Source organism: Haliotis rufescens, unplaced genomic scaffold (genome assembly GCF_023055435.1).
Source record: "Haliotis rufescens isolate VD_foot unplaced genomic scaffold, xgHalRufe1.0.p SCAF_2, whole genome shotgun sequence".
NCBI classification, from domain to species: Eukaryota; Metazoa; Mollusca; class Gastropoda; order Lepetellida; family Haliotidae; genus Haliotis; species Haliotis rufescens.
The window spans coordinates 55741282-55755305 of record NW_025963890.1 but is presented as its reverse complement, the minus strand read 5'-3'; the positions used below and the strand labels follow the sequence as shown (position 1 = coordinate 55755305).

The 14024-nt window shown below is 38.5% G+C and overlaps 1 protein-coding gene across 3 annotated transcripts in view; it reads right to left on the bottom strand.

Moving 5' to 3' along the window:
• LOC124141072 overlaps positions 1 to 1509 on the bottom strand; it is a 38347-nt gene extending 36838 nt beyond the window's left edge. For all 3 annotated transcript variants that reach the window (XM_048400207.1, XM_048400208.1, XM_046508969.2), the window contains exons 1-2: positions 1353 to 1509; positions 605 to 737 (exon numbers count right to left, since the gene is read on the bottom strand). In XM_048400207.1, the coding sequence (XP_048256164.1) occupies positions 605 to 721 (117 nt within the window). In that variant the 5' untranslated portion in view covers positions 722 to 737; positions 1353 to 1509. The remainder of the gene's footprint in view (positions 1 to 604; positions 738 to 1352) is intronic.
• Between the last annotated feature and the right edge of the window lie 12515 nt (positions 1510 to 14024).

Below are 14024 nucleotides of genomic sequence, written 5' to 3'. Positions count from 1 at the left end.
TAGCGCCAGCTCAGTGAGATAACATGCCGCAGTTTTAACATGAATACCCCACTCAGACAAAGTATACTGACTCCGAGCCGGCCAGTCTTTGTTTTAGCCCCTTAATGCTCTCCGGGCGGACGCCCTACCATTAGATCACGGTGGCGGTCTATTTGGAAAAAAAACGTCACTTGAGAGCCAGACAGGGTAACAAAAAGTACCATATTTTAACGTCTTTTGGTATGACGCGGACATTCCGCTCTCCGGCTGGATGCTATACCACTAGACCACGGAAGCGGTCTACGAGACAATAAGGATACTGATAGACAATAACAGTGGCAAGCACTCATAACGGTAGTATTGTAGAGACGCAGTTAAAACACCAGTAGATAATATGTGTTTATTTATATGTACATGATGTTAAGAGCCATACTTCATTTTGAAGTGAATATGTTGAATTCGAAGGTATGACAACGAGTAGATGACTTTAAACAGAGACCATATAATAGATTATATGGTCTCTGCTTAAAACTAATAGAGATATGTATATTTGAATTATTTATGATAATTGGAGGAGAAAGTTTTAGTTTTCTACTGTTGGTTTTGGATTTCTAGGAAGACTTACAAGTGCGGAGTTTCCAGCTGCATCCCTGGCCTTCATGACAGCCTTGGTGAGAGGGTTGCGTGAAGATACCATGGCAACAACGGCCAGGACGAAAACAACACAGGTGATTCTCTGCATCTTGATTCTTACAGGGCTGTAAAGAAAAAAGCAGAATGAATGTCATACAACAAAATGAAGACTAATTCCATTGTCTTGATGTTAATTTAGTTAACATTGTCACCGTGTGTGTTTGTCATCGTATGGTTGAAATTTACAAAGTATGGATTAATTTGTTAATGATGAAAATACGAAAACAGAATAGTATTATGGCAGTGAGAATGAACCATTATACTTGTGCCATGTCAATTACTGTCGTCAGCAGGAGGTTTTGAGCTTGGATTTAGTATCGAGACTAGATATTATATCATCTGCAGCTAAAACAATTGAGCCTGAAGTTTTTAAAGGAAAAACATCTTGCAACAATCATCATGTAAGTTTTGTGGCAGGCAACTGGTTTTTCAAGAACGTTAGGGGACAGTTTATTTTCCTTCTGTAAAAACCCAGCACAACCAACTACCCATACCCTACCCTCAGAATATGAAATGGTTGAGCCCTTAAACATACCTATACATCTAAAGAGCACTAATTGGAATCCAGCAATATTTGGCAACAACAACAGTTTTAAACTAGGCATTTTGTGTTTGGATACCAAACACAAGGACATGAAAAGAAACATATCTACCAATATCGACATATGTTTTGTACTCACATGGTGATGTTGCTGACTGCAAAGACGTTGTGAGATCGTGTGATGCAGCAAGGACGACAAGGAGTCTTTTATACCCTTGTCGATTGACTACGATAATTTCGTTCGCACATCCCACATAACCCGTGCCGATCATTACTTCGGATCAAAATGCTTTGACACGTCGTCAGAGAAAAAGAGCAATTACCTTCGCAGAAAGAAGAGAACACCCCTGCAGACGTAATTTGGACAAATACGTAATCGAACGAAAGTAGTATTATTGCTAACATTGCATATATTGTTGCATTTGCAAAGGTCCATTAGCATTGTCCCTTAATACAAAAATTGATGTAAAGTATGTCATGAATGTTTTGTCAGTGATTGATGTTGCCTTACTGGATACTGACAGCGAAGGGCCAGATTGGTCGTTACATGAACTACTGAGAGAAAAGCATCGCATAAAATAAATGTATGTGTCAATGGAAAGAGGCCTAAGGAAAAAGCTTATTTAAAATGAATTTGAAATACTTCTAACTGTTTTGATTTAGATCCCCCGTCATCTGTTTTAAGATAAACATTTAAGCGTACTCCTTACAACATCTGCAACATAATGGCATGGCACAGAATGCATTACAGCTTTATGCGTGTGTTTCAGAAAGTACCTTGTTTTTTTTGTTTTTGTAACAATAAAAGCGACAAAACCATCCCAATAATCACAAGAAATATGTATCAAATTCAAAATAACAAATACGAGAACATATTAAATAAAATGTTTGTCACTAATACGTCACATTTAAATCTGCTGGGATATTTCTGGTTCAGGTGGGTAAATCAGTAGAAGGGAATTGACAATTTGGCGGTGACTGGACGATATGAGAACATCGATGTACCTGAAGTTAAGTGGACTTCTTGGCCAAAAGTCCATGTTTTGGTTTGCCAATACTAGCACAAATTCCGATTTAGCGGCATACAGACAATGATCAACAAGGATGGGAGCACAGTTGTTGCCTATAAGAGATGGCTACTTCTTAAACAAAATCTAAAGACAATACTGCAAGTACTTCAATTATAATAATAACCCCAAATTTTGCATTTTCCGTCAGAAAATGGGTATGTACACATGACATATGAAACAAATCCAAATCAATAGCATTCTGACGGAAACATATTCACCGATACAATACTAAATGAAAACTTTGCTTCAGTTTCGACAAGATTCTGTCATTAAGGTTATGGTTAAGGAAAAAAACTGTCTGATATCATCGACTAAGGGTGACTGGAGATCTGATCTCAGTTCATGTTTTCTGACACAGTCAATAACGCCAGTCGAATATGTTCCAGTTATTCTTATCTTATAAATAATCAATCGTTAAAATTGCAAAACGTAAAGGCTTACGCTGCCATTAAGCAAATGTATTCAAGATATTGATGAATTGTAATTGTCTATAGCCTGGTGGCAGTTCATCGATGGTACGATAAAAGACAATTTAGACATTTTAGACAACAAATAAAGGAAGTTGGTTCCAATATGGTTAAAGGTTAAAGGTATTCCGAGTCGCCTTGAACTGATATTGGTTGCGGTTTTGAACCCTGTAGTGAAATGCCGGGTCGCCTTGAACTGATATTGGCTAGGGTTTCGCACCTTGTAGTGAGATGCTGACTCGCCTTGAACTGATATTGGTTGGGGTTTCTTACTCTGTAGAGGGATGCCGAGTCGCCTTGATCATATATTGGTTGGGGTTTCGCACACTGTAGTGAGATACCGATTCGCCTTGAACTGACTGTGGTTGGGTTTTTCACATACTGTAGTGAGATGTTGGGTCGCCTTGAACTGATGCTGGTTGGGGTTTCGCACACTGTAGTGGGATGCCGAGTCGCCTTGATCTGATATTGGTAAGGGTTTCGCACCCGCAACCCACTGACGACCGGTTGATACTTATGAATTACTATGAGAGGGTAAATATTACATGATACAGAAATACCCCATACGAAGATGCGAGACTGATATAAGAGAGAAAGTACCTGAACATCCCAAACTGTTAATTACTTCGATAGATGCGATAATATGAAAATAAAACACCAGAACATGTGAAACACCTTTTGTCACACTAACAAGTCAACAACTTCCCCAGAAAAGCACTGAGCTCGATAGGACATTCCAGCATGTAACGGTGATATTAAAATAGTGCTACACATATTCCAATAGTATAGCAACAGGGATCTCAGATATCGAGATACTTTCGTTCTAGTTAAAGGCCCCTTACTGCCTTGCATGTATGTAATGTACATATGTGCCATCCCAAAAATGATTTCAAGACAAATTACTTCTTTTGTCATATACAAGTATTCGGCACGTAAACATTTTACCCGACTTGACGTAGGTTAGAAAATTAATGTGCAGAAGTCACAACCATGTAAGAATCTACAGAGATTGTGTTTTGGGCATTCTTACTTCAATTCAACAGATGTTGGTTTTCATCTGGTAATACATATTTTTTATAAAAAAAAGTGGAACATAATTTCATTGGAAAACAAGTCTTCTTCGCCCACGGTATCATCATAATCCCGCCCCAAAGTCATCAACGTTTTTAATGAATGAACTTTAGATTAATCCCTGTACAAACAATCATATATGGCCGAATTATTGAAATTATGAAACAGAGATTGTGACAGAGTGATTACGTTTTCCATGTTATTTCCATAATTACCCGACATGCTTAGTGGGTCAGTAATGTGAGCCGCGTATAGTTGACATGCAGATTGCAATTGGCAATTTGATAACCTATCATGAATATTTATAAATATTATTCTTCTGAGAGAGGATAAGCTTTCTCTTGTGTGTCAAATTATATTTATTTCGACATCGCATTACTTGCTCACAATGACATACAAAGTACCTGTACTTGAGAGAATGACGTACCATTTGGTACTCAAATAAATACATACTATAAGTAAACATTTCACAAAAATTAGTGAAATCAATAATGTATATAGTCGCTTGTCGCTCTAAATTTCCCTACATTGTGTGTTAGTCCTTATCATGTTTAAGCCACTTTTTAATCATTTGAGTTTGAATAATATACAAGGAAACGATTTCGAGTTTAGAAAATATGGAATTGAAATGTCAACATTTTGTATTTTAGCTCACCAAGACCGAGGATCAAAATAACCTCACCTATGTAACACTTTCCTTTGTCCATCGTCTGCCTCCTTGCCCACAATGCACTCTTCAAAAAAAGAAACGCACAGGAAGTATGTAATTCATTGAACCTGACTACACCAAAAAATCAGGTCATAAATTTGATACTGATATTGAAAAATGTTGTAAGCGGGTTATTCAACAAAACGGCGCGTCAAAACGCAGCCATTGTCAATTTGCAATGTCTTAAACGGCATTGTTTTCACACTTGATAAAAAATGTCATGAGAAAAACAGTAAAGCAAGATGCACGTGCAAGTTATGACATTCGTAACTCGTGGTAATGGCTATAAAATGGCAAGCATAAGCCAATAATGTGTCATTCAGTTGTTAACATTTTTCAAGTTCGAAAACGCCGAGATTCAGCGCTGCCGATCGGAATATCGTCATAGGACGTATCCAAAAAGGGTAATCTCTGATTTCTGTTGCACGCCACTTCAAACGTCCACCACAGCACCACTTTCCGCCCTTGGGACCGATACACAGTTCACTTCCACTGCAGGCCGAAAACCGGCCGACCAAGAGTTACCACCCCTGCACAGGATCGCTACATTCGACTGTTCCACCTACGTCATCGCAATGCCACAGCTTAGGAGACTACAGGAAGCATCTCTGGTTTGGGGAGGATATCGGTCCAGACTGGCGAGGCTGGAATCTGACCCAGAGGTCCAGTTATCGTCCCTGTTTTGCAACAGATCCATCACAGCGACGCTTGCATTGATGCCATACCTTACAGTCTAGGTATTTGAGAAACTGGAGGCGAGTGTGGTTTAGCGATGTATCACGATTTCTTCTTCACCGGCGAGATGGAAGACAACGTGTTTATCGTCGTCGAAATAAGCGTTTTGCCCTAAATTGTGTACGTGAATTCGACAATTTCGATGGCGGTAGTGTTATGGTGTTGGGGACCATATCCTGCACTACGAGATCTGACTTGGTTGTGGTTCAGGGAATCGATACCTGAATGAAATTCTTCAACCTCACCTTCTTCCAATCATTGACCGCCAGAGGGAGCTGTGTCAACAGGACAACGCTCCGCCGCACATAACTCTCGTCACGGTAGACTACCTTCATAATGCCAACATCAACGACTTGCCCTGGCCGTCGAAATCTCCAGATCTTAACCCAATCGAACCCCTCTGGGATGAACTCGATCGACGTGTCCGTCAACGCCAGAACATGCAACAGACACTCCCACATGTGGCCAACGCGTTACAAGCAGAATGGCGCAGAATTCCGCAGGACAGAATTCGTACACTTATCCAGTCAGTGCCGAGGAGATGCAGAGCCGTGATTGCTGCCTGGGTCGGTCACACGAGATACTGAGTTCAGTGCAACCTTGTGTGACATGACAATGAACAGTTTTCAATGCCTTTGTACAACGACAACATGTGACTATCGAGCTCCAAAATTTCATATTTGTATCTATGTATATTAAATTAATTATATCGACTTTTTTAAATACAATACATTTACTAAATATCTTCCCGTGCCTTTCTTTTTCTTGAAGAGTGTATGTACATATTTGATGTCTTCTCCAAAACCTTTGATAGGATGAATATGAAATGCAGGTGATATCTTGCACTACAATCAAACTCAAATCTATTCCAAGCATAAATTCTTATCATTGTTTTCAAGAACAACGTGCGTCATCACCAATTGATAGCGATTCATGAACAAAACTCAATTCCATAATCAAAAGAAATCACTTATGATATACTAATTGTCGGAATCAGACACGGACTTTCTATAGGGTAGAAATGGTTTTGTCGCTATGGACTTTCATCCTAAGAAACACATATGAAAATAAATCGTTGTATCGGTGTCAACGGACTCTTGATTATAAACTATCTGTAACAAATTAGTCAACAACATAAATATTATATGTTCTTCTTAATTTGGTGCGAAGCTTATATCAAATACATGAATGACTGAGAGAAGGCCCTGCCCCGTTGATATAAGTAGTGCATAGGAAAAAGAACTGTGTTCTATAACGGTTTTTATTTATTTCCCCAGAAACCATAAGGCATAAAATGCCGAAATGTTGGTATGATATGTATCAACATTATATTTATATCATATTTATTCATGGCAGGAAAATGAAAACAAACTTGAATGAACCCACACTTTATGGGGAGAATCAGGTCCACATTGTGCCTTTTTGATGAATAAAAGTTGCATTGAAGTTCGCAAAATAGTATCATGAAATGCCCTTACAGTCTGGAAACAATTATCAAAGTCTCAGGATTGTACAAGTAAAAGTATCCATAATACACCCAAAGATGACCGTTAGTGTTGACAGACACGTCACCAACATTCCATGAGTAAGGATTTGTAAAGATCCATCTCTTCATACCTGAAGAGGTAACCATTCATCAAACACTGACATGATATAACCATGGTATAAAAGAAAATCTGAATGCTTACCTTTGACCAATGACTTATTTTGATCAAAAGCTTTCCAAAAGGAGAGCCCCATCCTAATGAATGTTAATACATGTACTAAAGTACCATAAATACCTTTTGCTACAGTGTCACCATAAACGTATTAGTCTCGTTACCGTGACTATTTCATAGCATATGGCGTACATTGCACGGTTAGCTCCTTTGACCAAAGTGCAGTTAACATATGATATGGTAGGATTTGTTAATAAAGATGTAACTATAAAATTACCTTAACCTTTGACTTAATGAAAAACCTTTTCAAAAAGTGCTCCGTCCAAGAGAGGATTTACATCAAGTATAATGCCAAATGCATGAATACCTTTTGAGAAAGTGTAACCATAGACGTTTTTCTAAGTTTTTCTTCTATTTTATGACTTTGATCTTTGACCTTGTCAGGACAAACGCATTCCACGAGGCCATTTGGAAGAAGTCCATGGAAGAATAACATCAAATGTCAACAATCGTTTCGTTGTAGGCCTAGAAAATAAATCATCGTTGGTGGTGGCGGCGGTCAAATTCCAACAAATCCCTAATTCTGTGAGGTTAATAATAGTTCTCTGTCGGAAGACAGGCCATTGCATTAAAAGTTATCATATACGTCCTAAATGTTAAATTCGGCATGAATGCTTGCACAAAGGACAGACTGATCTGGCTGATCATGTCTGAACTTCCCCCTGTTTGTGGGGAGTACTGACCTCCATTAAATCCAGATTCACACATCTAAAAGTGTAATCATGAAATAATTTAAACAGTTTCTGATATAATTAAGAATAGTGTTCTGGCGTATACTACTCAAAAGAAGTTAAAGAACACCCGATTCGTTCTTATGGTTACAGTTAATGACAAATGAACTATAGTAATATGAAATAATCTAATGAGTTTTTTTCATTTCTTTGTAGAAGTATATCATTTACATATTATTCCATAAATTTCTAAGTGCATAAAGTACATAATATCATCCGCATGTTCGCAGTCATGCACCTGACTGAGTATTGTCTGCGTTGAAAGTAATCAAAATCAGTCCAGATGTTAAAATTAGTCTTGCTTGCTATACTCCACACTCTAATGTTAGTGAAGAGTAATCATTCCAGTATCGGCCAATTAAGAAGGTTCTGAATATGTTTAATCTATGAAATCGACATTAGAATTGTTTTATGTCTTTTTAGAACACTGAGTTGCATTGTGTACTTAAGCATTTCATTGTCAGTATTATCACAAGAACATACTTTATCTAAAATATGAATACAAACTTTATCCGTTATTTTCACCAATCCACGTTGTCGAGACAGTGACGTCTCTTCCAGATTGCATTATGTCATCATAATAATAGCTGATGTCATCGTCGTCCTCTACAAGTAGAGAAGGACGTCGTGGTCATCACATCACACCATCATCGATTCATAATTAACAAAACGTATGTAAACTCCATGATCCGGGAATATTTGGGCTCAAGCTCAATATACCATCACTTCTGGTCAGATGTCTTCAGATCCGTATTTATGTTTTACAATGACGGTAGATTCAGTACACTGTGACAGTGAAGATACGTTTAATATTTATTCGATCCAGAAAAGAACATTCGCACGTGGAACAGCCAATCTTCAGATAATCAAACAATCACAAGCCAATTTGAACTGAATAAAAAATGGTGATATTAATAACCACTGCAAAGCGACATAATAAAATTATATTCGACCTTTAATTGATCACTACGATACACAGTAACATATATATATTCATTTTAACATTTACGAGTTTAAAATCTATATAAATCCATACACGAAGACAATGTGCAGGAAATTTTACAACCATCACTCTGTCCATCTACGTGCGCTACACTCTTCTGCCATCACTGAAAACATGCATGTGGCATTTCGAAGGATATTTTCTGATCTGATTAATTCTAGAAAGGTATTTAACATTCCAATTGCATATTCCCAAAGCTCGTTAGGTATGATATATATCATCAATGGATATCATGATGAGTTCATTAGCAATGGTGATTGCATGTAACTCTTATCATTTATCTACCCTTAAGGTATATTAATATGATCAGATGTGATTAATAGATAATTAGGTCTATTTCTGACATCTGTGCAATCTGCAATCACTTAGTAATGCATCAATCTTCATAATTGTGTTACATGTATCTGCGTCTTATCAATTCAAAGGGATTTGTCTGATAAATATGTCATGCAAAATTTGAGTCAACAATAAAACAATAATCTAATATACCTCAGATACCGTCAACAGGTCAACTTCCTTATGGACATGACCGTGATATTGCTGGAATATTGCCAAAGCGGCGTAAAACCTTACTCACTCACAGACTCTCTGGACAGGATAATCCAGTGATAGATTTTGTGAACAACGATTCATACCGTCATTGATAAGTATTCGTGTATAATTTACTGAATAGCGAATAAGGAAATATTTAGTAAATCAAAATTCGTCTTTCACTCTCCTGAATTGTTTGTCTCGTGTTTGTCATATAGAGACATTTCAGCTTCCAAGCAATGTGTCCCGTCTTCAGAAACCTACTCTCTTTTCATAATTGAGACATGAGTTCTCAGGTCAAGGGGGCGGTCGGGTAGCCTAGTGGTTAAAGCGTACGCTCGTCACGCCGAAGACCCGGGTTCGATTCCCGACATGGGTACAATGTGTGAAGCCCATTTCTGGTGTCCCCCGTCGTGGTATTGCTGGAATATTGCTTAACGCGGCGTAAAACCATACTCACTCTCGGTTCAGGAAGTTTTGCAGTTGAAGCTGAAACAATATCGAGTCTCAATACAAAATCCTAGACCCCACCCACCCGGAATATCAAACATAACATATACCTCTAAATATAATTGGAAATGAATATAGACTGCCATGTTGTCTGACTGTAGATAGGGTTTGTAATCAACGGATGGGGATTCCAAAGGAAAGAATTTATTATAAGAGGGAATTGGTAGTGAATACTTGTGAATATGTGTGAATACTTGTGAATACCAAGTACATGACGTTATAAACAACATGGAAAAGTGTAATGATCATTATTCTCCCAACACTGTAAATAAACTTAAGTTTATCAGCCTTAATTAAGGATTGACTGGGTATATACAGTCAATGCTTATAATTAAATTCGACAACATAAAACATGTTTTATCTACAATAGTTTAACCCAAAACAGTTGCATATATCAAAACAGACAAAAATGACGACATTGACAAACATTCCAGGTGTAGGAATACATACAGTGGCGTGACATAAATCAGGTGATCGTTTAATTTATGCACATAACTTGACACGCCTACACAGTCAGTAGCCAATCAACGGAGAGTGGGATTAAAACAATGTTCATTGGACATGTCAATTAAGGCAAGAGGCAACAGTCAGACTGTAACGAACCGGAAGAAATATGTCCGAGAGAAGGCGGCTGTTTCAAATAACATGGCCAATTACTGCGTGATTCAAACATTACTTCCCTGATAACGGTAAAACACAGTTGGAGAAATGCTAGTTAGAAATGAAACCCGAAGACATGGAAGTTGAACCGAAGCGAGCGAGAAAAAAACAGGCGAGCGAGCCTGCACGTTTGCTGTTTCATTCATTCTCGGCCTTCGGTTTCAAAGGGTAGTTTGGACAATGAATATGCATGAAAGTCGCTTAATGTCCTGTGTATGACGATACACGTGAGCAGAAAGGGAATTCCCTCGACTGTAATATTTGGATTCCCGACATTCCACAGTAATAAAAGTAGTGCACCGCGGTGGGCGTGGCTTATTGTTTTACATTCATTGGGAAAAGAATGCAATAACACGTGACCAATTCAGCTAATCAGATTGCAGGAATTTCCATGAACACAACGAAAATTTAATTATTGTATGTTGAAATAGAAGGAAATTAGAATATCCAGAATGTACATCTCTAATTGATATACATGTAGCTGATATCATTCGTTTGCAAAGAAACAAAAACAGATTCACTTGATGAGAATGATATTAGAGGTTATCTGTTATACTTGGAAACAATTTCAAAAGGAAGTCTTGTGGGATTGGTTTAGCAGTCCGAAATAAATACTCTGACTATATCTCTCTTGTTGACTACAATTGTGAATATGTTAAATGACTCTGTGGATCCAAATCATTATTTAACTTTGACAGTGACCTGTGTCTAGGAATACTATATCTATCCCCAACAGGTTCTAAATGTGCTAAAGATGATATTATTTCCTTTGAGAACAATCCATTTTGCACAAGCATATTTTACTTATGGGTGAGTTTAATGCAAAGACTAGAACACTGAAAGATTACTTCATTGTAGATAAACACATCATCGGCGAACTGGATATAGATAATGAAGAAATGAAAGATATATATGAACCTAAAAATTGTACCTCGATCTTTTATCTTTACCAACTACAAGAAGTAATCAAGATCAAGGAATAGTCAATAGCACAGGATTTAAGTTAGTAGAATATGTATATTTGTAACGGCAGGCTAGATAAAGACAAAGGAGTTGGTAAAGCTACTTGTAAAGATTACCGTTCAGATGATTATGTCTTACCTTCATGTATGTGCATCCATGTTTTCATGAATTTGATATTTTTGAATTTCTCAATGTGTACTCAGATATCCATTGCCCAGTTACGTTTTCACTTACTTTAAATGATAGGAATACAAACATAGTCAGTACTAATAGTAAGCAAAATAAAATTTCAAACATCCCCGTAACATCACGATGCAAAACCAAAACATTATGAAAAGGATAAAGTCAATGAATTTGTAAATAACATCAATACAGAAGCTGTCTCAATGCTGGCCCATTTATTGAAGTCAACAAAAGGTCATGACGACCCAGCACGTGCTATTGATGAATTTGCATATGAAATCGTGCGTCTGCTCACTGATGCAGCACGCGTGACGACTGGTGAAGGGCGTGCCGTTCAAAACATCCCCGTAACATCACGATGCAAAACCAAAACATTATGAAAAGGATAAAGTCAATGTATTTGTAAATAACATCAATACAGAAGCTGCCTCAATGCTGACCACATTTATTGAAGTCAACAAGAGGTCATGACGACCCAGCACGTGCTATTGATGAATTTGCATATGAAATCGTGCGTCTGCTCACTGATGCAGCACGCGTGACGTCTGGTGAAGGGCGTGCCGTTCGCCTCGGTCCGAGTTAAAAGTAAAAATAACAAATCCTGGGTTGGGACAGAATGTAGAAATATATGTGAAATATTTTATGAATCAAAACGCTGATATAACAGTGTCAAAATCATTATATTTTTCTTCAAGTTTTATCAAATTCAAATATATTCTACTACTTTAAGTTTCACATTCCCAAGCCAGTAAACGCTACATATACTCAACAACAAAAGTTCCTGTGACACCAAATTTTCAGTGTAGTTTTCAAACAAGTAAAGTTTGGTTTTCAATATTGTAGTACATGTATGGAATCAAGTCACAAAAACACAACTGCAACAGAAAAGCATGCATTCCATGCAAAAATTGACTTTTATGCAAGCCCCATGCATTTCACTACCCCAAAATGGGTGTAAAAACATGTGCGTTAACGGGATTCCATATGCATTGTTTAGCATCGTGCTGACAACAACCACTCAGAAAACAACAAAATTACGCAATTATTCAACATTACTAAATACCACGCCTGTCCGAAAATGAGCGTCTGCGAACCATTTGGTGTTTATGGCAACGTTGTCAACAGACGAATGCAGTCAGAGATCATCCTCGGAGTGTCAGGCCACGTGTAACACTCGACAAGACAACCGGATTCGAACAACACACCTACGAAATCGATTCCAGCCAGCGACAGAGACTTCAAGAAGCACCCATGGCCTGCGATGAATATCTTCACAAACCGTACGTCGTCGCCTCAGATGTGCAGGGACTGTCGCAAGAAGACCTGCCAGACGTCCCATTTTGAGAGGAAACCACCGTCAAGCACGTCTCCAGTGGAGCAGACAGCGTCTACGCTGGACGGCCATGCAATAGGGACAAGTTCTATTCACTGACAAGACTCGTTTTTCACCTCAGCCACAGCGATGGACGGATTCGAGTATACCGACGCCGAGGTGAACGTTACGTCAATCATTGTGTCATGGAAGAAGATCGATTCCGGGGCGGCAGCGTTATGGTATGATGTGGGATTACAGGAAGACAGAAGACCCGTTGGATAGTGGCAGAGGTAAATCTCAATGGACAGCGCTACCGCGACGAGATCATCGGCCCTGTTGTTCTACCGTCATGGCCCAGGCATTACCTTTCAACATGACAACGCCCGGCCTCATATTGCTCGACTTGTTCAGGAACTCTTCAACAAAACAACTTGAATGTCATCCCCTGGCCGGCTCGCTCCCCTGATCTCTCACCAATCGAGCACATAAGGGATGAGATAGATCGGCGCCTTCGACGTCAACCACGTATTCCATAGACACTTCGGGAACTTCGAAACATGCTCAAGCAGATATGGACAGATATCCCACAGGACTTTGTGCGACGCCTGGTCCATTCCATTAGACGAAGATATGTTGCTTGCATCGCAAGCAGAGGTGGACACACACGCTATTGATTTGTAAATTGACATTTTGGCATGTTCATGTTTTTTTTTTAAGAAATCAAACATTTTCTGAAGTCAGTATGGCAAATTAAATCATTTGAACACTTACAGGAGTCCTTATCTGTTGCAAACCGAAATTGTTTCAGATTTGGTTAAAAAACATAACTTTGCATTAAATCTTATTCAATGTCACAGGAACGTTTGGTGTTCAGTATAGTTTACAGGACTTGTATCATAATACATCGTACGTAACGCTTGGAGATGCAGGCTGTCGAAACCAGTCAAACGAGCTAGCAATTGCTAATCAGCTATCGCTACTGAAATTCTAGACCCGTCTGACCAGTTTCAAACATAGCCGACCAGCCAAAAAACAATTAACTAAGCAAGTCAGCACATCGAAAATTGCATAATTTGACCAAAATGTGGGAAGCCATTGTTATCAATTCCAAACTGGACAGATGGGTAGTGACATGCTTTCAAACG